The sequence below is a fragment of the Acanthochromis polyacanthus genome, chromosome 1 (assembly GCF_021347895.1).
Source record: "Acanthochromis polyacanthus isolate Apoly-LR-REF ecotype Palm Island chromosome 1, KAUST_Apoly_ChrSc, whole genome shotgun sequence".
NCBI lineage: Eukaryota > Metazoa > Chordata > Actinopteri > Pomacentridae > Acanthochromis > Acanthochromis polyacanthus.
The window spans coordinates 45,120,128-45,148,012 of NC_067113.1; the positions used below are offsets into that span (position 1 = coordinate 45,120,128).

General features: G+C 39.8%; 2 protein-coding genes across 3 annotated transcripts; one reads left to right on the forward strand and one right to left on the reverse strand.

Moving 5' to 3' along the window:
• Positions 1–34: 34 nt before the first annotated feature.
• Positions 35–22,383, reverse strand: pphln1 (periphilin 1). 2 transcript variants are annotated; one of them, XM_022222571.2, is made up of 12 exons: positions 22,307–22,383; positions 21,102–21,146; positions 20,659–20,723; positions 20,093–20,305; positions 19,130–19,191; positions 17,210–17,326; positions 16,544–16,722; positions 15,615–15,701; positions 13,515–13,550; positions 12,537–12,592; positions 7,726–7,863; positions 35–963 (listed from the first exon to the last, which is right to left on the reverse strand). In XM_022222571.2, coding segments are annotated over exons 2-12 (1,224 nt in total). In that variant the 5' UTR covers positions 21,103–21,146; positions 22,307–22,383; the 3' UTR covers positions 35–693. The 2 variants fall into 2 exon arrangements, with proteins under 2 accessions (XP_022078263.1, XP_022078270.1); XM_022222578.2 differs by lacking the exon at positions 13,515–13,550.
• Positions 22,375–27,874, forward strand: zcrb1 (zinc finger CCHC-type and RNA binding motif 1). Its single transcript, XM_022222585.2, has 8 exons — positions 22,375–22,507; positions 24,006–24,108; positions 24,254–24,282; positions 24,783–24,894; positions 24,978–25,085; positions 25,192–25,301; positions 26,973–27,048; positions 27,307–27,874. The coding sequence occupies exons 2-8, from the start codon at positions 24,025–24,027 to the stop codon at positions 27,457–27,459; spliced, it is 672 nt and encodes a 223-aa protein (XP_022078277.2). The 5' UTR covers positions 22,375–22,507; positions 24,006–24,024; the 3' UTR covers positions 27,460–27,874.
• Positions 27,875–27,885: the final 11 nt, after the last annotated feature.

Sequence of the window (27,885 nt, forward strand, 5' to 3'; positions counted from 1 at the left end):
GTAAAACCTAAACTGATTTTCAAAAGACATAAAGTTGAAGATGGCATGTCTTTAATTTTTTAAGCAAGAGTGTTTTTAATTTCCATCATTTTATCATTCAAAATAACCCAACATAACAAGGTCCCAAAGGAAAAGTTTGGGCACTCTAAACATAAAGTTTGAAAAGAGAAATGAGACGACACAAAGAAAATGAACTCAACTGGCATTTCTAGACAGTACAAATTTATACAAGAACGTTGAACTGTTGTAAATTTAGCAGCACCGAGTCATATGCCTGACTGCTACAAAGTAAGAATTTACACATTTGGAAATACTACAAAACGTGTGATCATGCTGGAGAACTAACAGTCTGTTCTCAACAATGTATCTTCATCTGAAAAGGTTAAATTATAAACCCCATGTGATCCATTTCCACAACATTGTGAGACTACCGTCATTTTAAATAAAAAAAATATGCTTTGTATGGGACAACATGACAGAATTTTGAGGAACGTTTCACGATTACTTTCAAACAACAGAGAACTTTAAGGTAAAAATGGTTTGTTCAAAAATAACACTGTCCATTCCTCCACATGATGCATCCTCTGTCCATGATACTGTGCTATTTAGGGGTTCAGCCTGGCAGTCCAAAATCCAAACAGTTAATCCCACCATGCTCAGTCTCACACTAAAGGCGCAGATCATGTCAGTGCATCAGTAGGATGAGCTGTGGTTGATGCCTGATTTTGAAAGTTTATGACCCGTCAGGGATGTTGAAGGGTTGGCTGAGTCGCAAGCGGACGGCTCCTGCCGAACCACCTCGTCCAGCTCGTCGATGAAGTGTTTGAGGTCCTCCAGGCAACGCTCACGGATCTCCCCAAGGTTCTCCCTTAGGGGAACCTGCAGCTGTTTCTCCAAGTTGGGATCTTTGGCCACCAGCATCTTCACCACCATTCCAAATGTCTCACAGTCCTGACGGTACACCTGAAAGACGATCGGAATGTTGTTTCTTTTTTTTAAAAGAAAAAGTAGTATCTATAGGTCCAAGAAAACTCTGCTTTCAAAACACTGTCAGGACACACAGTTACATGTATTTGTATGCAGACTTGGGTCTGAAAAGAGCTGACCAGTAAAGTGTCAGAAGCTGAGAGAGACAAGCTCTGAACTGACAGGATGATTAGCAGTTTCCTTCCTTCCTGCTCTACCTGTCGCCTAGGTGTAAATACTCCAGCGCCTGAGCTGATCACTGTGGTGTTAACACACATCATGTAGTGTCAAAAGATAAACACTTCTCCTCTCAAGTTTAATAGGGGGACTTTATATAGGACAAGACAGCCCAAGAAGCAATAAACCCTCAATTCAGTGGTGGCTCAGAGGCTTGTAACAGGTGTTAGAGGGACAATGAGGAAGAGGTGCTGGAATCTTGTTTGGGAGCTGCCATTTCACACGCAGCCTCAAATGTCTCCGAAAACAATGGAGGGAGCTCGTTGCTTCCACACAGAGTGGTTTGATTTGCAAAATACCAAAGCAGAGATTTTTTTTCCAACTCATGACACTTCACATGAGCTGACAATGAAATTCCAGAAGGGGAAAACACCGGTCAGCTCAACTGATAACACCTCAGAGCTGGTTTGCATTTCAAAAGAGAGGGAATAGCTCTACAACAGGGTTGCAACCAATGATTATTCCCACTGTTGATCGCTGAGTAGTTTGGTCTCTAAACTGGCAGAAAATGATGAAATGGGTAACGCAAGATGACATCCTCAAGTGTTTTGCTCTGTTAACAAATCGAAGATATTCAGTTTACTATCACAGAGGACTTAGGGAACCAGGAAAAAAATCTAGAATAAGAAGCTGGAATCAGAATTTAAGCTTTTCTACCTTGAAAAAGATATTCAATCTAATTAATCAATTATCAAAACAGTTGGCAATGAACATAGTAATTGATAGTAAATGGATGAATTGCTGCAGCTCTACTCTGCATGTCCAGCATACTCTGGATTCCCACATATACAACATTTTTCAACACTTTGTGTAGGTTTGTGAGTTTAGATGCAGGAGTTTGCCACTGCTGAAGTGTAACTTTAATTCCTGATATCACTGTTTGTGCTTTTATGTTTCTTTATTTGCTGTTTCATGGGAAATGTTCAGAGGCTTGTGTACGTTCACACACAAAGATCTTTTCTGAATGAAGAGAAAAAAAACCTCACCTGTCTTTCTCAGAGACGTCACCCTCGTCTCCATTTTCTCCCTCCTCTACTTTGTGACATTTACTTCTCTAGTCAGTCTATCCACGTCTTCTGTATCTTAGTCAACTCCCATGACTAAATGGAAGAGAATTAACCCAATGATGCTGCTTCTTGTGACGCTAGATCCACATGCCGTAGGCTGATGTAAGGACACTTCCAGTGACGAGGGTTATATGTGGATGTGTACGTGTACACAGTACACATGTGCATATGAGCATGTAAACGTGTAAAACGAGGCAAAGGTGCATTTCAGTCACTGACCGGATACTAACAGCGGCTTCTGTACCTCAGGGGGTTTGTACTCACTGGCTTATTTATAGATTTTCACAACGTTCCTCGAAAGGAAAGGAAGCATGGAGAAGAGAGATTACAAATAAAGATTTGCTGTCAAACAGGGTTAATGGACTTTAAATAACACATCGTAACTTTCAAAAATAAGGATTAAAAAATAATAATAAAACACCTCTGATGTAGTGTAAGAGCTACACTTTGCATAAAGACAAACGTATTCCATAAACTAGTATATTAGGGTTACAAATTGCTACTGACACAAAACGTGTACTGGCAGATGTCAGCTCGTTAATACAGGATATGTTTTAACATTAGATTGAAGAGTAAAAGAAGTCATAGGATATGGATGACAGATCTGACCTGACAACTGATCAAAATGTAGTTTTATAATAATGTAAACTGGCAAAATTTCAAATTATGTTTCACAAAAAATACTACACTAAATTACAAAATGTAATGCCAGCAGCACAGAATAGATTACCAAATCACTTGGTTTAGGTTAGTTTGGCCAGAATCTATGAATTACAAATCTGCCAGTGGGTTTGCAAGGCATGTTGTCTTTTGAAAACTTACCCCATTATTTTGAACCAGAAACTATAAAAACAGAAAGAATTTGTGAATGTTTGACTTTTCAACAGTCCGTAGGTTATCCTATGCATCAGAAAAATGACTAAATCTCAGTTTGAAATCATGGTATTTCATAAAAAATGACTTTATTCTACATGCCTTCATTTAATAATTTCAACTCAAGGGAACTCTTTGCACATCTATTACTCGAGGCAGGCGTGTAGGAGAGTGAAGAGCACATCCATCAGGCAAAATGGATGTGCTCTAATAGCGAAACGCTGCATCAATAAATTTAGGATTGCAAATTAGACAGCGTGTGGGGAGTCCCCTTTATCATGTCATATAAAAATTTGCCAAAAATATACCATTTGCTTTAACCGGAAAAAGAAAAAAAAAAAACTTCCAGACTTTTTTTTAGTTGAATCGGACTAAACTGCAGGCGAGGACAGGAGATAAGTAAAAGCATTTTCCACTCATAGTTAATAGCATGAACAGCCTTTCAGACACACAGATTGCTTAATTCTTTGCTGCATTTTACATAATTGGTTGTTTTTGATTATATGGCCTTACAGATATTTCATACCAACCCATTTACACCTGATTAAAGTCTTTACCAACCCAGACAGCTTCCGAGTTTCACTTGCGCAACGTAAATGACCACTTTGAAAAATTTAGAGTCGACTTTCAACACAGACACACTGAGGGATTTACAAAGTGCTGGTGCGGGTGTCTAGTGATTTAAAAAAACAGCCAAGAAAGGCAATACAATAAATTATTTTACAGGAAGTTTGTGGCGAACATGAGAATACAAACAGTCCTAGGACAAAGCGCTGACGCAAAACGACCACACTGTCTCCTCTGGGCGTTTCCATACATTCCTCATGGACAATAAAGGATCGAGCAGAAGATGTTACGCAAGTAATCTGTCAAAAAAGGGAGAGTCCTGATGGCTAATCTCTCCACTACACTGAATATAGTACCAAGACATTGTCCTTTTCTTTTTCTTTTCTTAATTAACGTCTCATTTAACAGCTGACAAGTGACAGTGAGTGAAACAGATTTTTCTGAGGAAGTATCCAATCAGCGTGCAGACAACAGCGTCTATGAATACAGGAAAAGTCGTTCCTAAAAACAATGTGCTGAAAATGTACTTCCTGAAATCCCCCTTGTTATCCAATCAGGAAGGAAAGGACCGGTTCTTGACATTGGGTGGGGTTGTCGGGGAATAAGGGCATCTGTTTCAGGGTTCGTCTGTGTTTACCCTCGCAGAACAAATTCTTCTTTTAACCTCGCTTCCTATAGGCTGCTGGAGGAGTGTGTATAGAACGGGGCTGTGTATTTTGTCATGGTGAAAGATTAAGAGTGACTGTGTGAGACTGCCCGGCTTCACAAATGAGAGAAACAGAACAGGAATAAGAGGAATCGGGGCCTCAGTCCAGTTCTGCCATCTCTGTACCTAAAAAAACCCTCAAGAGGCTGGAACTGTCTGGCTTTCTATCTTGCGGCCAAATATATTTAGGTTCCTCAACAAATGAAATAAAACTCCCTTTGTATCACAGCCTGGGCTATGAGGAGCAAAACATAATACCCTTTATTGCCTCTCATGCCGTGTCACTCACTGCAACCAGTTAGTCTGTACTGCAGCCAAAGTCAACTCCAACAACGAGGACGGGTTCAGGTTGAATTTCAACAGACCAACTTCACTTAGCCGTACAAACACTGGTGGAGGCCCCTGGTATAACGCTGCCCAGCACGACGTCTGCGCGATGATGGAAAGTTCAGCCTGCGGTCTGAGAGGAGTGTAGAGACAGTTGGTGAGCTTTCGAGGGGACTACTGGTTTGTGAGTGTTTGTGTCGGTGTGCACAGAGGAGATGGCTAGACCAGATTGGGCGCAGAAAGCCAAACATCTGGCTGACACTTGTCAAGCGTCTAAACATGAGCGCAACAGGAACACCGCTGCGACTTCAACGGAGCGCGTGTGAAAGTGCCTTTGTTGTTTCAGACGGAAAAAAGAACGGTTAACTTAAGTACGTTTAGCTGTGTGTTCTGGGCGTGATGGGAAATTAATACCAGCCACCTGACAAGCGCACAGAACTTTTCCAGCGGCTGGTTGGTATGTGGGCCACTTTGGAGGGTAAATAACGTCATGTGAAAGCCGCTCTCTTAGGGTTTTGATTTCTGTTTGCAAAACCCTAAAGGATTAAAAATGATTATGAACAAATAATAGACTTTATGCAACTGTGGTATTTTAACCCTCTGAACCCCAAGCAGGTTTCGAGGGAACTTTTATTTTTTCCTCTGTTGGCTCATTTTTCACTGCTATATATAAATCCTGTACCTCTATGGAAACAGCATAACTATGGCTAGAATTAGAGAGAATTGAAACTTGTCTTTTTGTGCAGCAAAATACAGCTAAACATCAATAGAAAAGAAAGAGAAACAGAAGCTAAACTTTTTACTATTCTTTTACTATAATGAAAAAACCTGGAAACAACATGTACAGCATTCTTCCAAGTGCCAACCAATGCCAGAAATACTGGAAAAAATGTTACCATTATAGATATTTCACTACTCGTACTTTAATTTGTGCACATGCATGTCTTATATCTGCTGTGTAAACACTGCCTGCAGTTCAGCCCAGCTCAGCCTAAAAGTCCCTGAATTTTTGCTTCCAATTTGCTCAAAGGATCTGATTAGAAAAATAATGGCTTATTTCTGACAAATTTAAAATGAGACAAAATGTGATTTTGAAAAACCGTGGCACATGTAAGCTAAAATTTGGATGTGAAATTTCCCAGTGAAACTGAAAGTGACACGTGATAAGTTCAAGGGCCTTCTGCAAGTTAAAAAAATCCAATGAGGCTATCTGTCTGCACAGTTTCTGGCTCTGATAGATGGCGTAATCTTGGCAACTTTTAAAACACAACATGCCTTTCAAAGCGGCCAGCAGGTTTTTGTGGTTCAGATGGTTAAAAATACGCTGCTTTCTTTTTCATTCCATGATCTTTCTTTTATGAAGGAACAAAAATCGAGGGGAAAAAATGATTCAATTACTTATTTTCTGGCCTCGGGATCATGACTAAACAGTCGAGCCTCTCATGAAAGAAGAGAACGAGAGCTGCCAAATCACAAACGAGATTCATGCACATGATCTGGATATCACAAAGGCTCGAAAAATGAGACAAGAGAAGGGAAAAGCTGAAAATGTCAGTACAAATGGATGACTATCTAAGAATCAGAAAATCTAGAAAGAAAGCCTGAAACTTCATATCCCTGTGAAAATGGAATACATTGTGCTTTCCTCATTTTCATTTTAAACTGTTATTCTCCTTGCAGACAGTAACGTCTTGACTGCATTTAAAGACAGCAGACGAGTATACTGACGACAGCAAGCGAGCATCAGTCTGTAATAAAGCACCTACAGATTCCTGACATGGATCTTGGTAATCTTTTCCAAAATGTGTCTGCACTGACAATGAAATAAAGCTCACACGGCTTAAACGTAATAGAGTTTGGCTTTATGAAATGAATGAGAGGAGACACAGATGGGGGAGAACAAGACAGGCTATAAAACAGGCCAGAAGCTGCAGCGTCAGCAGCAGTGTTATAACGGCCTATAGGCTCTGTGGCGCAGCTCCATGTGAGAGCGCAGCGCCTGCTCCGGGGCAGAGCTAGCTCAGGTTTAATGGTCTCAGTAAACCAGCGGTGGCGCTCACTGGTGCAGGAATGGCCTTCATTAGATAACCGAGCAGAGCTGGAACCTCGAGCCCGGGGTGCTTTCAGCCCTGTTAAGCGGTCGACCTCTAACTTTATTGAATGTGCAATCCTATACCGTGTTTAAGCCCTACTTAGCTGCTGCCTTAGTTTATATGTTCCTGTAGCATGTGCATTATTTGAATGTTCCCCATGTGCAGGTTATGTGTGAACATTTATAAGGATGAGTCAAACACCGAGGGAGAGTTGTGATGTTTGAACCTTGTGTGGGAGATTAGGAAGAGCCAGCAGGAAAATGCTGGTAAATCTGCTTCCCTCGCTACACTTAAAACTGTTATGTGACTGTTAACAGTGAAGCTCGGCGGTGAAATTGTAGGACGTACCAACCGCTGCAACTTGAGGGCAGAGAAGTTAATTTCCTGCCTTGTTAAGAGCATAATAGGTGACTGCTTTAGAAATGCCTATCCAGTAAAAGTACCCATGTGTGTGAGTCAGAGAACCCAATGCCACCACATGTATGGAAACATATGCCAAGTGTTCAGTATGCGCTTTTTGACATTTATAGAAAAGTCTGACAAATTACCAGCTTTTAATGAGAGAATTGTGAAAGCAGAGATTTTCCAAAGCAACAACTGAGGGCCACTGAATCTTTAAAATAGCTCTATATTTCCTTTAAATAGGCCTATAGAAGCTATCTCCACAACAGTGATGCATCATCTTTTATACTTTGGCTGAAGTACAAGAAAGCTGCATAAGTGAAAGATGTATGCATGAACACTGAAGCACATCAAGCCAAGATGTGAATTAGATTTTAAGGATGGTAATATAACAAAAATGAAAAAAATAACTGTTACTTGGGAATTCATTTTCAACTTGGAGAGCGAGTTAAATGTAAATGCAAGATGTGACGTGTCTGTAAAGTACCTTTTCTATCTCCTGGGCTTTGGCTGCGATGGCCAGGGCTCGTCGCTCTTGAGAGCTGTCTGTAGATTTTTGGCTTTCTTCCACGACAGGAGCTACAGCTGGCTCTTCTTTTTCACTTTCTGGGGGATGGTTCTCCTCCTAAAGGTGGATTAGAAGGAGAGGAGAGTCACTGCTTTAAAGGAAATTAAGAAAAATGTTGCTTTTAAATGCAAACAGCATAAGATAAAGGAAAACAGCTTATAAATCAAGCAAGCTACATTACCACAGGAGTCCCAATTCTAAAAACATTTATAAAGATTTGAAAAAGCGTACATCCACTACTCTGACAGATATGGTATAATGCTAGTAATTACATGATAAAGGGAACAAAAAATGACAGAAAAGGATGTAGGTCATATAGTCAGCCCTTTGCTTTGACCTACTGCCTGCGTAACTATACAGGAAAGATGTGGGTGGCGAGGCATAGTAAAGGCTGAAGCTTAGATGTATAGACAGTATCTTCAGAGAATAGGAAGCACAGCCAGACCAGCCGTGATTAGCCATCTAATGGGCAGACTGGAAACTCAGCCCCCACAAGTATTACTGCAGAAGCCAAAAGAGAGAGCAAAGGGGAGAAATCAGGCCAACTTGGATCACTGCTTAATTTCTTTTGCTCATTTCCTGATACTATTTGCGCTTGAAGGCCAAGAAACAAAATTGCCCAGCCATGACTAAAGTCCACTCACTACATTAAAGGAAACAGGCCACGGACTAAGTCACATTTCATCCCCAGATGACTGAGAAAAGAAATTACAGGAGAAGGTACGTCGCAAAGCCGAGTGAGGTCTAAAATAATAAAAAGCACAACTCATGAAGCATCATCCAATTAGTTCTCCTTCCTATTCCCTCCCTGAAGCTACGCTCGGGAGAAGTCCCACGTATACGCTTGTGCATGTATGAAAGATCGCGTTTGTCAGCCTTCTTGGCCTCAGTATAAAAAAACCATCGCTGTCTGAGTCTTTCATTTCAACTCACTGGACACAACTCAACCTGGAAGGGATGTTCGGCTCTTCATACAAAGCTTGGCGGGTATATTTTCTGCAAACTGGACTAAATTGAAATGATGTCAGTCCAGGGGTGTGGACGATCTCTTTGTAATGCTCTAGGAATAATGAATAAATGATGTTATTGCACTCAAAGAAATGTTTCTTCTTATTTTAAGACAGGACTGCTGCAGATTTTGACTTACAGTGTTTTAATAAATGATTACTGTTATTTTTTGGTGCATTTTTTGAAAACTTCCCAGACATAATGGGAGGAAAGATAAAAGTTCTAGGGTCGCAACCTCAGGATCCATGATCACAAGCATTTTTTAGAGCATTTGTGCAACAATGTTCCCAAAAAACACAGAAATATGGCTTAGACGAGAAACATAGCAATCTTTCCGAGCAGCAATGAGTGAAAAATCAGTGTTTAAGAACTAGTCGGCTCTGTGGCCAATATCTTATGTTTGTGCCGGCATCAATTTAACAACAGCAGCTTTGTTCCCGTTAGCTAGCAGTGCTACTTTCAAATCTGGAGGAAATCACTTCAGAGCAAGTCCACACATTTGACAAATCTATGATGAGCTATGGTGAGACAAAATGATGGAAGTAACATGCTGTTCATGATGATTCCATTTAGTCACTGTAACATTTAATTTGATGCTTTACGCTCTTAGCTTTACACCTTAATTAGCACTAAACTAGAAGTACAGCTGAGGCTGATGCTGTTAGTTTGGTCAAAAGCCGCATAGTTAAAGTAAAAGTCTGACCTGATGATGGCCCTGGAGAAAAAAAATGGGTAACTACATTTAGCATCTTGACGAAAACACAAGTGTCTGTCCTAGATTTGATGGTTTGTACAAAATTTTGTTCCAGTCCAAGTAGATGCTGAGCTATTTCACAGGACAAGTAAAAGTGTCAACCTGTTGGTAGTGCTGGACAGAGAAACAGGGGATCACCAAAGTCCAAAAGTTTCTTTCGGTATGAATCTTAAATGTTCGACTCAACAGCTACTGAATGGATCACCATGAAGTGTGCAAAGTAGTGGATGAACAAACTATCCTACATCGCTAGCATTGCTAAAAATATCTCAGTCACTGGAAGACCTCCTACAACAGGTTTATAACTTGGCCCAGATCGCTTCTATTGCTATCTTGCTTCATAAAATGTTAATAATGTAAGAGCAGACATTGAACCTCCTGGTGACCTTTTCAGCTCCAGGACCTGCCTCCACCCACTAGGCCACCCTGGATCTCAGCCAGAGATGGAGCCACTCTTTAGGTGCCCTGTTTTCGGTCTCTTGCATCTGGGATGGCTCCAGAAAGCCTGCGTGCGTGTTTGTTGAATCCCCGCAGCAGGCAGTGACCGGGGCCATTAGTGCAGGCTTTACTGGGGGCACAGCGCAGGCCTTTCATCTTAGCCGAGGTTATGGGTTTGTGCCCCGAGAACAGAGAACAACAATGCACCACAGGCTAGATCAAACACAGCGGCGGTGTGCGAGCGGAGGGGTGGGGCACTTAGCAGAACTTTCATCACAGCAGTTGATTGGGTGGCGGCGGGTGTTTCTTACAAAAATGCACATTAGAAAGGGAGGCAAAAAAATATGTTTACATGCTACAGCTTGTAATTTCTCCTTTGTCATTTCTGACTCGGCTATTTGTGGCACTTCTCATGTTTTTATGACGCCAATGCATCACCATCAATGCCTCCATGGAGAGTTTGTCTGCAAATGTGCGCTCTCATCCCGGTTGTTAAACAATATCTCTTCGCCCCTTGTCATTATAAGAGCCAACTTTTCACTCTGCCTTCTACTGGGGCCTTTCAGATCGTACAGAAACACTTGGTGGTCGAAACTGCTTCAGAGAAACCACAACACGGCCCTAAAACTACGCTGACATTAACGCGGCATTTGAAGATTAAGTTTTATAGGCTTTTTTGATCAAAGTGAGTTTAAGCCTTCCCTGTAAAAATGTTACAAGTCATAAATGTTTGTCTGTCCCACGTCAGTAACTCTCAGTTTCACTATCGGCATTTTAGGGGAGCAACTTCAAAAGCAGTGCAGTTGAGGAAAAAAGGGTTAATGTTTTCAGACTGAGCAAAAATTTGACACACACCATACATAGCACGATGCTGATACTGCACTGTTTCATGATAATCTTCACTGAGTGCAAGAGGAAGTAGTGTGGATCTAGTTTGTTTAAGAGCAAACTTTAAATAAACTTTGATTATCTACAACACACAGTTATAAATAGGAATACAGCGTATCTTTGGTTTTGCTTAATGTACGTATCTGCTATTAACCCTCTGATCCCTAAGTACTTTCTAGGCGTTTTGAGGGTTTTTTGCCTCCGTTTTACTTGTTGTGGGTTCATTTTTCACTGCAATATAAAGTCCTGCACCTCTATGGAAACAGCACAACCATGACAAGAAGTAGTAAGAACTGAACTTTCCACGAGCACCTACTTGGCTCAACTCTACTCGGTTTCTGAGGTTTTCCATTAGGACGTGGTGCTTGGTACCAGTTGCTGCTTGGTGGCTAAGTTAACTAACTAGCTCTGGAGTTAAGTGGTTTTGCTGAATCATGACTGGATTTTTGCTACTCATTTAGTTTTGTAGAATAGCAATAAATAAAACAGATGTAAATTCATCAAAGCAGTGAGGGGAAACCAAGTAGATTTAGCTAAAGCTAGTCATGACCGTCTTACCAGCTTTTACTTATTACGTGTGTGTTTGCTGTGTAGCTCTGTTGCTGAGAGTCTGTTTTTACTTTGTGACCCAGAGCCCGATGTCAGCTTCCACAGACTTTAGCTACAAAAGCCATGTTTAAAAAAAAAAAAAGGCAGATTCTCGTCTTAACTCAATTTTGACCAGAAATGCAGCTACTTCACTTCGTATTTCATCATTCGTCATGCATGACGTGAATGCCGGATATGAGACGTTACGACTCTTGGCAGTCAGGTCAAGACTTTGCCTGTGAGTCCAATGCTGCACATCGAGTTCTCACAGTCACAAGACCACTGACCGGCGACGAGCCCCAGACACTCGCAGCTCCCAAACACAGACATACTCCTCAACGGTAAAAAGGAAGCGATTGTTCATTGTAAACGGTGTAAACACATCCCAGTGAGCTCCACAGGGACTTCTCCTGGCTTTGCGGTTAAGATCCTGTGATAAAGTTGTGACTTGGGCTACTGACTTAGCCTCTTCACTTCTGGGTGGCCACTGCCAGACGCACTGTGACTAATCACATCTGATTCTATTTACACTCCTCAGCATAGTTGGAAATGGATGATATCAGCAAAACAAACTATTATTTGCTTAACAGTCAGAAGATATCTACATGGAAAAGTAAAAGTACTTCTTTGGAAACACTGATGACACTTGAGCCCTTTTCCCTTTACCATTACAAGCTCCTGTGACTGAAGTCTGCTTATATGGCAGGTAAACAAAGCACAGGCCTGATGGCTTTTATGCTCTGCATGAGGACCACTTTAAAAGCCATTAACATACTTCAGTGGTACTAAACACATATTAGAAGGACAGAATTCAAGAAGTTCCAGATGCATACTGCTATACAGTGACACAGCCAGACTCCATGGTATAAAATAAATAGGAAAATAGTTCAGAGTATGTCCGGGAATGCACCGTCGCATTAATACATTCTGACAAAACCCACATATTTATTTAAAAAAAGCAAAGGCTTTTTAATGTTCTTGGTTCTTTAAGTAAATCTGAAGTCAAATTTAAGCATAAAACTAACACATGTTGCAGTGTGGTGCTTGAGCTCACCTTGGTTGATACTGCACTGTGCGGGGAGCCTTCTCTTGACAGGCCAGGGATTTTTTCTACACATTTTTTTTTTTAAAAAAGAGACAAAAAAAAAAAATGGAGTGAGACTTATGAGAAAATAATTTTGAGAAAAAAGATTTCAAACACGAAAATGGTGATGACCAGCAAAGAGGGAAAAACATTGGGAAGCACGGAAAAAAAATAATTAGTAGGTCTGGAAAGCAAGCATGTATGTGCTTAAGGTGATTGGTAAAGGTGCTAAGTTTGGTTCCAGGATCCAAACAGGTTCCTAAGCTAGAACATCTGGAACAATCAAGAAACAGATGGTTCGTAATTGTACCCCAAAACTCCAGTGGATGAATTCACCGTAACACATTCATTGCGGACACCATCTCCTCTCCAGTCACTCGCTTTCCATTTGTTCTTCTACTGACTGTTTTTCTAGCGGCCCTGCCACAGACTGAAAGCACCATCCAAGGCTTTGTAATCAACTCTACCAACAAACCTGAACTCTGGGCACCTCGAAATGAAACAAAAACACTCCAGAGTGTAAGCTTTGGCTTCAGGAATATCCATCAGACATCCTACACCCTTTCCCTCCACTTCCACACACGACTTGGTGGCATCTTTATGAGGCCTGACAAAGTGGCAGACAGCACGGGGAGGAGGGTTGGCTGCTGGACACATTAGAAACGCTCCCTGTCTCTCTCGGGTTACCCAGACTGGGAGAGAGGTTACGTTTAACGATTGTAACCTTTTCATATTTCTGAAACAAATCCTCTGCTTTCCTCTTGCTTCTCATTCATTTGCAGTGGAAAATCATATTGCGAGGCGTGTTACAGAGCTTATACCATGGACAATGGCATGTAGAAGTAAAGCTGTCCATTTCCTCAGCAAACAAGAAAAAGCCCACTGCCTGTATGCATTTGGTGTATCATTTCCATTCTGTCTGCATTAACTATACTGAACTGTACTTACCAACCATCCTGCTCTGAGAATAAGTCTCTTCATACCCTGTAAGAAGACCAAACCGTAGGGTCACTGGCTGTGCACATCACAATAACTACAGTCTCTCACTACCCTACTGCCTCACTAATAAACAACTACTGTAATCATTCTGCTTTTAAGAAGTTTAATCCATGCATTGAAACACTACCAACACAAGTTCAAGCCTACTTGCTATTCTAATATACCCTAAATGCTAAATAATGATGGAGAAGTATCATTAAAAATGGAAATTTAAGAGGGAGATGAACAGCAATGAGGTGGCAGTAGATCTCAAAAGGAGAAAGAAGAAAAACCAGGAGGAAACAGGGAAGTTTGAATGGTTAGAGAAAAAAAAGCCGAAACATCATGCAGTAAACAAGGAGATACTTTTGCACTTGTGTATTTTACGGTTCAATTAATTTAGGAACTAAATCTGAGATGCAACATGCATACATTATTAAATCTTGTTTGCTATTGATCGTAAAATTCTCTGCTCTGACTCTTTGTCAAAACTGTTAATTCCAGAGCTGACAAACTGTATTTCCAAAGATGGGTGCATTCCAGTGTGACGCACATTAAAATCACATCTGAAATGAGAACAATATGTGCGCTCATTGGATCTTGACAGAAATTGTGAACACATTTGACATGCTCTTCAGAACCGTTGAAAGTGCTAATGTATCTCAACAGCAGGTAGCGGAAATGGCATGTAAGAAACCCCACAAGTTTCTAATGAAGAAAAAAAAAATCAGAACGCAATTCACTCTAGATTTGGGTGAAAAACATCAGCATCACAAAGGACTTTTGAGTTTATTGTACATGCCTTTGTTTTTAAACTGCTTTCTGTGAAAACTAGGTTGAATCTCACATTTGGTTTAACCGTCTGAACCCCAAAACCTGCCGATGGGTTTGAACAGCATGTGTTCTCTAAAAAAAAGAGACCAAAATGACACCGCTTATCTGAGCCAGAATCTGTAAAAAAAAACATTGGATTATCAATTTTCTGACAGTACTTGAATAATTCATCCGTGATATGATGTGCTGTTTGCACAATGAAGGTAGCAGGAAGCTTAAAATAGTGATATTTGATCAAAATGACAAAACTGATAAGTCATTTGTGACTTCTCAGCTGTGACCAACAGTGAGGTGATAAAAATAATTCAGAGACATTTCAGCTGAACTGCAGACTGTGTACACACTAATGTTCAACAGTTTGGAGTCACTTAGAAATGTCCTTATTTTGAAAGAAAGCATTTTTTAAAAATGAAGGTAACATTAAATTAATTAATCTAATAATCTAATATACAGTCTAGACATTGTTAAGGTTGTAATGACTATTTCTAGCTGGAATTTTTTAATGGAATATCTCCATAGGGGTACAGAGGAACATTTCCAGCAACCATCACTGTGTTCTAATGCTACATTGTGTTAGCTAATGGTGTTTAAAGGCTCATTGATGATTAGAAAACCCTTGTGCTGTTATGTTAGCACATGAATAAAAGTGTGAGTTTTCATGGAAAACAAATTGTCAAGGTGACCCCAACAGTTTTGAACAGTAGTGTACACAGTGCAGAAAGGAGGCAAATATGGACATAAATTAAAAATGACATATTGAGTTCTCTCTTATTTTTTTGCCTTTTTGTCTTCTATTATATAGGACAGTGGAGAGAGACAGGAAACATGGGTAGAAGAGTGAGTGAGGGAAAGACCATGGGCTGGATTTGAACCCATGACGGCTGCGTTGGGGACTACAGCCACTGTTTATGGGTCACCCACTCAGCCAGTTCTCTCTACTTCTAGCCATCTTCTGTTTCCAGAGATGTTGGACTTTATACTGCAGTGAAAAATGAGTCCACAGTGAATACAAAATGTCTCAGAAACAAAAAGCCGGCAGAAACAGCCTGAGGTTCAGACAGCTAAAACCCTAAAACCTAAAGTCCTTTCACTCATCCTGTCCTCCTTCCTTACGTCCTTCTCATGACACAACAGTGCATTCGAACATTTTTCTGACATGACAAGGATGCAAGTGAGGAACAACGAATCCGTTTGTCACCCAAGCCAGAGCCTGTTCGCTTGGCTCAATGTACAGACCCATAGTGTCATGTCCACTCTGCTGAGGATAGAGCGCCCCCCAGAGGTGCTCAGTAACACTTGCGTGACCCTCTGGACCGTCCACACCTGAAAAGCCAGATTATCAGTCATTTTCAGACTGCATAAAGCCATACATGAAGCAGGTAAAATAAAAAGAGATCTACAAAAAAAGAAAGAAAAAGAAAACACATATATGGGCCTGGTCTATTAAGTAAAACTGAGAGACACTTCATCTTTTTCAAATCATCTTTTTCCCTCTGTGCTTTGGAACATTAGTACAAAGTGCTGCTTTTCAAATGACTGATGCTTCTCTCAGTGGGTGGAAGCCCTCTTTGTGAGCTTCAGGCAACAAATGAGTCATGTCTAAAATTTGCAACTGGAGGCAGTTACTGTAAATGTTCTGCGTCATTACTGTTAAATGAGCGAGTTCTACCACTCTGCACTGCAATGTAAAACAGATTTGGTTGTACCATTGAGGCCAGAAATAATGATTAATTCGATTTTATATTGCAGAGAAACTTGGTTTACCTCACTGTAGGTCTGTTGTGACAGTTATTTCCACCATCAGTTAGCCTATCCCTTTTAGAAAATAGGGAAAAATGTCTGCTGGAGATACGGTGGTTGATGTCCAACTACCAATCCAATAAACAAAATCACCAAAAATGCTATATTTATGCCACTTAAAATCCTCATATCAATCCGCAAATGATTTACATGAATGACTTTAACGTCAATCTGTATTAAAATATTTAAAAACTAATTTTCTGCTAACTGTCCAAATCCACAAATCTTTAAAAAGACTAATTTGTTGTGTGAAAATGTTCCAATGCCAATTGGTTTTAGGAAAAAAAAAAAAAAAAAAATCTGTCTCGGTAAAGTTTTACTGCACATTTCATTAGGGGAGAGGGGAAACTAGGACCTCTACTTACTCTTGCTTTGCTGTGTGGGAAAAGGCAGGTTCTTGGCCCTGTCTGGTGAGTATCCTCTGCTGCTCACGCTGGAACCGGACCGACTGTGAGGAGAACGGGGCACGTCACGGCGACCGGGGGAACGATCTCGGAGGGGAGGAAATGGACCGGCCTTTCTCCTGTAGTGGTCTCTGTCCTCCCTGGAACAGAGACGGGGTCGTAATTGTACTTTCTTCATCCTCGAGGGGAAATTGCTTGTGCTACAGTTGCTCCCATTCAATGTTAAGAAATATAAGCAGCACAAAATACATAGATAAACATAAGTACAAAATGTGAACTAAAAATATAAATATGAGTAGAAAAATATGTCCTAAAAATATAGTCATAAGTAGAAACAGTGCTAGCATAGATGTAAAATGTGCTCTCTCTTCTCTATGTATATGGTAACAGCACAATGCTGCCATCTAGCATTTAAGGCCATTAAACAGAACATGCAGTCTGAAGCTAACTACACAGGCTGAGATGTTTAAACAGAGGCACCATTTGAATTGACAGAACTGACGAATACTGTCGCTCCTCTTCTATGTGCTTATATCAGCGGATGTCCATTCTAACCAGTTTGACTACGGCCTCATCTGTCTGTGATGAATAAGCTGCATATACAGTACAGTATGTATTCACTCGTACCCTCTGTCCAGGTTCAGGATGGCCTGGACTAGCGTGTCCTCTCCACCCTCTGGGAGCGATCTGGGTGCTGGATAAATGCCCTGGCCTCGCACGTTGTGAGGAGGCGGTGCACGAGCGCTGAGGTGGTAAAAACACACATATTTGTTGTTGCAAATACACACCATATCAAAACACACAATTCGGCACAACACACCTCTAAGTAAATATAATGAGTTTGAATTCAGGCAACAGCCACATGATGCCGACCTTCAAATTAATTTCCAGGTTCGACAGACACAGCATCGTAAGACTAAGAGCTTCTTATTTCTAAAATGTATTTATATTAAAAGGAGGAGAAAAATGATAGGAAGGTAACACTGCTGTTCTCTCAAATGCTACCACAAACAGAGGTAACAGATTATACTAACGCTTTAAATATTTCTTAGAAGCCCACAGTATGAAAAGTGCTTATGATCAAAGAATGTTAAAGAATGTTAAATTTGTCATATACATCTTTAGCAGCTTCCCAATAGCAAAATGTTCATAAATGGAAAAAATAAACACCTAATATGACTGCAATGTAGTTTTCACTCAATTACAGATAACTGTTTGAGCTACACAACTCATGTCTACACTTATGCCATTTTTATTTGCAAATTGTAAATAGTATATCATGTAGTTTATTTCAAATCTGTGTACTTTACTGTTTATAGTGTGTTGTGAAGGCCCTTACATTTCCTAGTGTATGAAATGTGCCATACAAATAAAGCTGCCTTAGTATTTTTTGAGGAGACTTTGAGATCTCTGCCTCTTTCTGTACTTCCCCACTGAGCTCGGCCCACACCAAACCCAACTATTAACAGTCCAAAACTGACCTCACTGCCCTTTCACAACCTGAAATGTTGGGTTTGAATAGAAGCCTTGTATTCACGCCTGCCTGTTAAGTGTTGAATCCAGTAAGTATAATTTACGTCTGGCCTTCTCTTCAAAATTCTGCTACAGTATAAAGAGCACATAATAATAATATATTATCTGCTGCTCTAGCTCCAGTTTTCACTGCTGGGGGGCATTTACAGAGAATACAATTCTTCAATTGTTCACAAAGTAGACACTCAAATATAACAAAGACATGCAGGTTGTGTCACTTCATCTTAGCTTGTTGTCGTTTTATCCATCGAACTGAAAAGGGAAAAGTCAGACTTGCAAACCTGATCAGCATTCTCAATAACAATGCTACAAATGCAGCAGTTTTACTGTTTTCCACCACACTATATACGACTTTCAAAAAGCATAGATTTCAGCTTGAAGGACATTAGAAACATGACATGATGCTTTCCTTAAAAGACCAGCATTACATACAATTAAAATAATGACTGTTGATGTCATCCCTGTTAGTTTGTAGTGTCTTTCCCTATTAACAAACTACACTATGTCTCATTATGCAATACCACACTTTAAGAAGATAACAGAGTTGAATCAGACCAAAGCATTTCAAGTGAATAATGTAAAGCTGTCACCTGAAATTCGTAGCTATTCTGCCCAAACATGGACACTGTTGAGCAAACATTGCTTTCTAATAGTTGGCTAAACTAACATTGTGGAGCCCAGCAGAGACGTCAAGCCATGTGAGTAAGCTGGGACAGGCCAATATGGGTCAGAAACACACCATGATTTATGATTGCTGCTATGCAAACAAACGGTACAAACGCATACTGAGAAAGGAGGCCGACTCCTGCAGAGCCCTGCCCTCAGCCTGACCATAGGGATTAAAGACAGACGACTTGTTCATAACAGAAGTGCAAAGAAAAAAACTGTCCCCTGCTGTTCAAAATGAAAGCACCCAATTTATGAAGTATGAAGTAGAGCCCGAGAGACAAGATTTGCTTTCTGGAAAAAGAATATTTGCTTTTTTTTTTTCTCAGACAAACAGAAGCAGTTTACCTAAACTCCATAGGCCGCCCTTGGTGTTGGTCTTCCCTGGGTCCTCTGTAAGGGTAGTCCTCCTACACAATAAAGAAAATATACAGAAGATAAAATCCATTTAGGTTATCCTTCTGGTCTCTTCTTCTTCATGCAATTTGTTCAATCGTAGAGGACAGAATCTTTGGGATTAAGTTCTGTCTTGAATTACCAACAGTTTTGACTTAAAAACTTGTTTAACTTCCATATATCCTAACTTAATAGGACACAAATTTTGCAATAGTACCATCCATCCATCCTCTATACACCACTTTATCCTCACTAGGGTCGCGGGGGGTGCTGGAGCCTATCCCAGCTGACTTGGGCGAAGGCAGGGGACACCCTGGACAGGTCGCCAGTCTGTCGCAGGGCTTCATATACAGACAAACAATCACACTCACACCCACGGGCAATTTAGAGTAATCAATTAACCTCAGCATATTTTTGGACTGTGAGAGTACCCGGAGAAAACCCACGCATGCACAGGGAGAACATGCAAACTCCATGCAGAAAGATCCCAGGCCCACCCCAGGATTTGAACCAGGGATCTTCTTGCTGCAAGGTGAAAGTGCTAACCACTACGCACTGTGCAGACCACAATAGTACCTCATATGATAAATGACAATGGTCAAATACAAGGGCTTTAACTTGAGCTTTCAATGACAGAGAACTCAGAGAGCTACTGACATGTGCACATTTAACTAAATAGATTACATGATGCTGAAATATCTGAACACTCTTTAAAAAAAAAAGACTTTTTGCACTATAGTCAATGCAAAACCACTTTGCTGCAGTTTATATTAATTAATTCAGATTGTTCAATGTAAAAACCCGATCTATTTTTGTTTAACTTTCCATGCACGACTTTTATCCCACTAATGCAGTTCATTGATAGGACTGTATTAAGTTAAACAGCAAATTTCACTATGACGTTCCCACTCTCACCCTCCTTGAAGGTGGAATGCCTCTCCTTTCACCAGGGAAATGAAGGCTGTCAGCATAGCCCCTCTGGTCTTCATGGTAACCTCGAGGGCCGCCTCCGTTTGGGTAAAAGCGAGGACCTCCTTCATATTCGTAGCCGCCGCGGCTGTAGTCGTCCTCTGGCCTTCCAAAGGGGCCTCTCCTCTCCACACCTCCACCTGCCCGCGGGTACGGACCCTATTCACATAGATACATATCATGAATCAATTGTTTTACTTGAATGTGGTTTTAAAATATTCTTGGAGTGATTTTTTTGTGTAAAATTTACAAAAAAAAGACGCTGAAATGAGCCATAGCTTAAAAACCTGTTGGCTCAAGACTATGACAGCTGGTGTTGGAAATAAAATTCTTAAATAATTGCATTATTCTTACTCCAAATAATTCTTTGCCTACTAGTATTTGCTTGGAGATAAGGAAAGACAGTCATGTGAAATGTAGTCCTGCTACTTGCACCATCGAAGAAAATGCAACAAAGTCAAAAGAGATATCAAGAAGAGAAAACAGACTGAATTCACTTTGTACAAACTCACCGGTCTTTCTGGCAAAAAGCGTTCCTCATACACCTCTCGTAAACTCCTATCTCTTCTGTATGTCACTGCAAAGAGTGAAACACACTGTTAGTGACAGTGCTGCTCACTCCTTTGAGCAGCAGTATGCCAATGAAACACAATCGCTAGATAGGACAGAACATAAAATGTATAGTCTAGACTTAATTTGATGACAACAATACAACCACACAATTTTGTGATTTTCTAATGTGAAGCTATTCAGTGTGGATCTCGGTCTGGTGCAGGCTCAAAGTCTGCTTTGGTAAAAGTACTTTTGCATCACATGAAAAGCTTTAAAGTGTCCCGGTTCTTCCATATGCCACTTGAAAGATTGTGTGATACATGCTCCTGATTTGCTCACTTCAAAAATCCCTAAACTACTCATAAACCAATGCACAGTTAAGAAACAGAGGTGAATAACTTACTTTTTGACTTAAGGGCTTCTGAGAAAATAAGATCTTCAAAACAATCTGTGAAGAGATTTTAATGAAGCGTAAAAAAAAAAAATCATCACACATGTTATGTGGAAATGTCTCTCTCTCATTTTCCCACAGGTGCAACACAGCATAAAATAAGAAAAAAAATAGCATGGACAGTTAAAAGTGTAATTCAGTCATTGAGCCCACAGGTGTTGTGCCAAAAACCGATTCAGTTCATACAAATCTCCATCTGCTTTTATCTGAGTCAGACAGTCACAAAATGCAAATACATGTAACTGTGTATTTGTGGTGACAGTAAAGTCATATTTTTGTGAAACTTTAACCTTTATTGTAACTCAATAATTGTGACCAAAGCTACGTTTGTGCTTTATAGAGTAATCAGACGTCACGTTAATGATTACAGGCAAGAATACTGTATCATTTCTGCTGTTTTGGCTTACATGTATTCAGTTTATCCTTGCTTATATTTAGTAAACGGAGTGTAATGAACAAGATTTACAGATGGGCTTTATGCCTAAAATAAAAGGAGTGATGTCTTTTGAAAATCACCCTGCAGGTTATAGTCTTTAACATATAACCCTCACGAATGAAATAAGACATTTTGGTGCATTATTACCATTTCGGTCTCAATGTAGAGACTGCGGCAAATGGCAAACTAGATCACACGTGTTGCACTGGCAATTTCAACCGGTATAAACTACTAGATTGATTATAACCTAGGGCACAGAGTAAGTTAAACAATTTAGAGACATAAGGATAACTGCTCCCAGTGGTTTGCATCACGTTTTGGCACATCACCGGCTAAAAATACTTTCTGCAGACTAAGCTGCTCACGCGTTACGAGTGACTACAACTGGCCAGCAACATCTTATTCAACACAGCACACGTTAGATAGCACAACCCCGTTACAGTAACGAAACATTGCAACATTCCCCAAGCTGATAAATATACTAATAACTAAAGTAGGTGCATTTAAAACTGACTGCTAGCAAGGCTAATTACCCAGCAACCGTTTATGAAAGAAATAGCCTCACGTTTATTTAATCTGGAGGCAAGTTAGCTAATCGACACTGCCGCGTAAAAATCACAAATAAATGGAGGCGGCGGATAACGGCCTCCTAGATGTTAAACGTATCCAAAATAAAAGTAAAGATAATCTATCTAATGCAAAAATAGCGAAACAATCTCACCCTCCTCTGTGGTTAGCTTAGCCTTTCCCGGTAGCTATATGGCTCACTGCTAATGTATTTACGGCAGACGCGCATACGTCACCAGCATGCGACCTACAGACATGGCGCTTGTTTGCTAATTATTAGTTGCAAATACGTTTTCACAGATTTCTGTAGTTTTAAGTAAATTTAAGTAGTATTTCAACGCTGGGAGCTGTGCCGGTGAGTCGTTTAAAGAGTACATTTGCTTGCTTAAAGTAACATTAAAATGTCTAAAGGTTCAGTTATCAAGCTAGCTACGTAGCTGTTTTTTAAGCTATGCCTCTATGATCATATGAGATGTAAATAAGCAACTGGGAACGATTTCTTTGTTTTATTGTTCCACCATGGCTACTGCCTTAGCAAGCTAATGATTCCTCAATGTTTAACCGTATTCATTCAAGTCAATACGCATCTAGAATCTTCTGTGAACATAGAGATAACATACATACATTTACAGATGGGCCAGAAATCCAGAGAATGTGAAAAATTTGGTCATTTTATTTCCTAGAGTGAGTAAGAGAATTACAGATCATCTACCTGCCTGTGCAGTTGAAATGTTAGGTATCTTGCCAGTCCTGCAATGGATAGAGAAGATCAAACCTACTGCTTTGGTCACCCTCAAGTGCAGCTTTGATTAGTCTGAAGCATGCATCTTGATGCAGCCAGGTCATTTTTATGGCATTTCAATAAGAAGAGATCCGATTAAAGCTACGAAGAAAAGGACAGGATGACACTGGAGTCTAGATGCTGCTGGTGGTAGAGCAGAATTGGCAGATGTCTGATGGTGGCCGCCTGAACATCTGGGCATGTTAGAGGAGGAAGAGGGTTCCATGTTCAATGGCCTGGAAGGAAGAGTGACAGAATTGCTATATATTCAAAGAATGGAGTCTACAAGCTGGTTGACTCCCAGAACACAGGCAGATAGATAATTGAGGGAGAGTGGCGACAGCGTAGGAAAACTGAAGTGATCGAGAGAATAATGCAGTGAACAGAACAGACCTTACTTATTGAGCTTGAGCATAAGCTTCATTGTGAAATTTTTATATAGAATTATTAAACTAGAAGTTGTTATACACAGTTTTATTGGTACAATGTGGACATCTGGGAAGAGGAGTTTGTGGATGCTGAAAAATAGATTAGATGGAAACCAACAAGAAGCTGCACTAGCAATAAGAAAGACAGAGGCAAAAGTTTCCATATAGAGCAGAATTAAGGCACAGTGGAAAAGGCTATGAGACAGGAATAATAAAGAAAGACATTTACATTAGATTCAACAAGAGGTTAGAGAGGGGAGGCCACAGGGGAAAAGCGGGAGACAAGAGTGCCTGATGGGCAGAATAAGACTGGGGCACACAAACCCATTTCGACGCTCATCATTAAGCATCTAACTGGAAATTGCAACGGCCACAGTCATATGGAAACTGTTTTTTTTTTTTTTTTTTAAATCTCTTAAATATACAAAACATACAGAGCAGTTAAAGATTTAACTGAAACCTAAAGGAACTGAGCACTACAAATTGCTCAGGAAATTGTTTTTTTACAACATGTCTTAACTTATCTACAAAGCACAGGTCTAATAACAAAGACTTCAGCAGTGTATAACACAACAGTTGATTGCAATAGTGGTCTGAATGGATTAAACAGTGGGCTCATGTGGGTGTTTTATTTTGTCTTACAGTGTGTCCTATGCATCCACTATGAGTGGGGGTTTGGCACCAAGCAAAAGCACCGTATACGTGTCGAACCTGCCATTCTCTCTGACCAACAATGACCTGCACAAGGTAGTTCATTTAATTGATGATACGTGTTTATTGTTGTTGTAAAATATCCCAGATATCCTTTTGTTGAACTAAAATATAAATAAGAGTCAACTTCCACAATTTTCTCCATAGCCTTGTTGAAACATTTCACTTTGTGTCATTTCAGCTCTTCACCAAATATGGAAAAGTTGTAAAGTAAGTAATGGCTCCTCCTAGAGCTGCAGTGATTTATCAGAGACTCAGTTAGCTATGCACTGATTAATTAATCATCTGTTATTTTGATCATCGAATCAGCAGTTTGAGTAATTTTTAAGGAAACAAAGGTCTAAATTCTCTGATGCCAGCCTCTTAAAATTGAATGTTTTCAGGTTTCTGTACTTTTTTATTGTAGTGAACTTAATATATTTGGCTTATGGATAAAACAAGACATTTAAAGATGTTATGCTCAAAATTTTCCACCATTTTCTGACGATTTATTTAGCAAGCAACTCATCAATTAATCAAGTAAATAATTGCTCTTCAATAATTGTTTTTAATATGAATTGTTATTGTATTTGTCTTAAAGCAATATAACAAAGTAGTCAAGGTGTCATAACCCACAGGAAGTCACTTATATAACGTAATCTTACTGCTTAAGTTTTTTGTGTGTTTGTTTTTTTAAGTATACCTGTTATTAACTATTGTATTTATTTCAGGGTTACAATTGTCAAGGATAAAGACACTCGCCAGAGTAAAGGGGTGGCGTTTGTTCTCTTCCTGGACAGAGAATCAGCTCATAACTGTACTAGAGCAATAAACAACAAACAGGTGAATCTGTGTGGTGTTTCGCTTCCTTGTCAAAAAGCGTATGAAATAAAGTGCTTTAAATTTGAAATGCATTTGTTTCCTAGTTGTTTGGCAGGAGAGTAAAAGCCAGCATCGCCATAGATAATGGGCGAGCGACTGAGTTCATAAGAAGACGGAACTACACCGACAAGTCGAAATGCTACGAATGTGGGGTCAGTGCATATTTGTTTTGTCCTGCTAGAGTCAAAGGGTTTTTTTTTTTTAATTACAACTGTAATTTGTGCATTTTCTTAATTCATTTTTCATGAAACATCTCAGGATACAGGACACCTGAGCTACGCATGTCCCAAAAACATGCTGGGCGAGAGGGAACCTCCGAAGAAGAAAGAAAAGAAAAAGAAGAGAAAGGCTCAACAACCAGAGCATGTGTACGTATTTTAAGGCAGATTTTGTTCAGTTTTTTTAAACAATATATTTGTTAACAGTTTTTGCATGCATGTACACATACATTACCGTTCAAACGTTTGGGGTCACCAGACAATTTCATGTTTTCCATGAAAACTCACACTTTTGTTCATGTGCTGGCATAATTGCACAAGGGTTTTCTAATCATCAATTAGCCTTTCAACACCATTAGCTAACACAATGTAACATTAGAAGACAGGAGTGATGGTTGCTGGAAATGTTCCTCTGTACCCCTATGGAGATATTCCATTAAAAATCTGCCATTTCCTGCAGCATTTACCACATTAATAATGTCTGGACTGAATAGATCATTCATTTCATGTTATCTTCATTGAAAAAAACACTGCTTTTCTCTCAAAAAATAAGAACATTTCTGAGTGACCCCAAACTTTTGAACGGTAGCATATGTGTTGTAATATACAATAGAAGACTTACTAAGTTATGCATATATGGCACATACACATAAAAAAAACCAGTACTTTATACAGAACAGTAGGCGGTCTTGTCATTCCTTTCCTGGCAATTTTACTAGGTCTACATCACAAATATTTATTTCACCTCATCACTGTCATCTGTCAAGTCAACTTTGTTTATATAGCACATTTAAAAAAATAAAAAAACAACAACAACCAAGGTTGACCAAAGTACCTTACAGTTCAAAACAGAAAACAAGACATAGTCTGTGAGGAAAAATACAGCAAGATAAACAGTGTCCTATATCAAGGTGTCAGCATTAAACTACAGTTAAAAGCCAAAGTGTACATATGTGTCTTCAGTAGGCACCGAGCGGTTCTAATTTGAACATGTAAGCTGTTCCACAAACTGGGTGCAGCCACAGAAAAGGCTCGGTCACCTCAGTTTCTGAGTCTGGATCTGGGAACTTTAAGGACCATCTGATTGGCAAACCTCAGCAGTTAAACTGGAGCATAGGCATGTAAAAGTTCAGAAAAATAGGAAGTTGCCAACCCATTTAACATCTTAAAAACAATTCTGAAGCAGACAGGAAGCCAGTGGAGTGAGGCTTTGTCCCTATTAGAAGTCGGACAGCACCATTTTGTACCAGCTGGAGCCGACAAACAGTCGTTTGATCAAGACCGATATACAGAGATTTACAGTAGTCTAGCCTAGATGTGATAAAGGCATATATGACTCTCGAAGCTGTTGTGGGAGAGATGGGGCTTTACTTTGGCCAACAGCCTCAACTGAAAGGACCTGGCACTGTCAAAAATCACACCCAGATTTTTTTGAGGAGGGTTGGTTATACATTTCCAGAGGGCCAAGACCACCCCCAGAGTCAACTAGATCTGGATCGCTAAAAACAACAATCTCTGTTTTGTTGAGACAACAAAAATTAATGTCCAACCATGATTTTAGATCCTCTAGACAGTTTAGTAATGGCTAAGATAACCTGCAATTTTTGGTCTAATTGTTAAATAAATCTGGACATAGTCTGCAAAACAGTGAAAGGAAATGTTGTGTTTCTTAAAAAATGAAATGAAAAATGAAATTTAGGGATTTCACAAAGTAATAAAGGGTCCCCATGCTTTCTCAAACAAATCCTCTCGTAATTTAATGAAATATTGTGGAAGAGACTGTGTCAGAGTACATCTACTGTACTTTTTTTTCTTTTTTAGTGAGGAGGAGGAAGAAAGTGAAGAAGAAGGAGAAGACCCAGCCTTAGATAGTCTGAGCCAAGCCATAGCTTTTCAGGTAAGCGAGCAGAGTGAAGCAGCAAATATACTCATCGTGGATATTTCCAATTCAAAGTGTTGCATTATGAGTCACAAATTCTATTTTAAAAAGATCGACTGAAATCTCTTGCAACATCCTTTCAAGTGTAACATAATGACTCAAAACAAGCAGAGAAAAGATGTGATATAAAGGAAACGCTTTCGTCAGTCAAGGCTGTGGAAACTTGGAGCTTTATCACTCATTTAATGTTTTGTCTGTCATTTTATTACCATTCAGCAAGCCCGTATCGAGGAAGAAGAGAATAAACAAAAGAAACGAGCGGTTTCCTCCAAAGAGGACCATGCTCATGCTTCAACGTCAACAGACTCCAGGAAACCAAGGATCAAAAAGAGCGCTTACTTCAGTGATGAGGAGGAGCTTAGTGACTAATAATGCACATGGACTACAGCAACGAGACTATTTCATGAATATGGATTTAGTTTTTAAGTTTCTATGCTTATAAAAAAAAAAAGGATTCTGGACAACAGAGTTCTGGTTTTGAACCTGCTGGTCTGCAAGGAGTTTTCATATTTCATGTTGTTCCTGGGTTTCCTTCACATTTTCCGGCTCACTTCCACACTCCAGAGACATGCACAGAAGCTAAACTGGAGATTCTAAATCAGCCGTGAGTATCCATAGTTGTTAATCTCTTTTTGTTACCCTAATTTTCACCCAGTGACTCAACCCTGTATAATAAAGCAGTTCAGTTATGGATGGATATATAATAGTTCTTGGGTTAAATCTGCTGCCGTGTTCTGTTTCTTGTTATATCAGTCAATAAAATATTTCTTAGTAACAAAACAAATCTTGAGTGTG

What these genes read in the sequence shown, in the direction of transcription:
- pphln1 (XM_022222571.2), bottom strand. An exon ending in GAGTGGACATGACACTATGG is followed by an intron (nt 13,551 to 15,614) that starts GTCTGTACATTG and finishes GTCTTCTTACAG; the next exon opens with GGTATGAAGAGACTTATTCT. An exon ending in AAGCCCAGGAGATAGAAAAG is followed by an intron (nt 964 to 7,725) that starts GTACTTTACAGA and finishes ATCGTCTTTCAG; the next exon opens with GTGTACCGTCAGGACTGTGA.
- zcrb1 (XM_022222585.2), top strand. Translation starts at nt 24,025, where the DNA reads ATGAGTGGGGGTTTGGCACCAAGCAAAAGCACCGTATACGTGTCGAAC. An exon ending in CCAACAATGACCTGCACAAG is followed by an intron (nt 24,109 to 24,253) that starts GTAGTTCATTTA and finishes GTGTCATTTCAG; the next exon opens with CTCTTCACCAAATATGGAAA. An exon ending in GAGCAATAAACAACAAACAG is followed by an intron (nt 24,895 to 24,977) that starts GTGAATCTGTGT and finishes TTTGTTTCCTAG; the next exon opens with TTGTTTGGCAGGAGAGTAAA.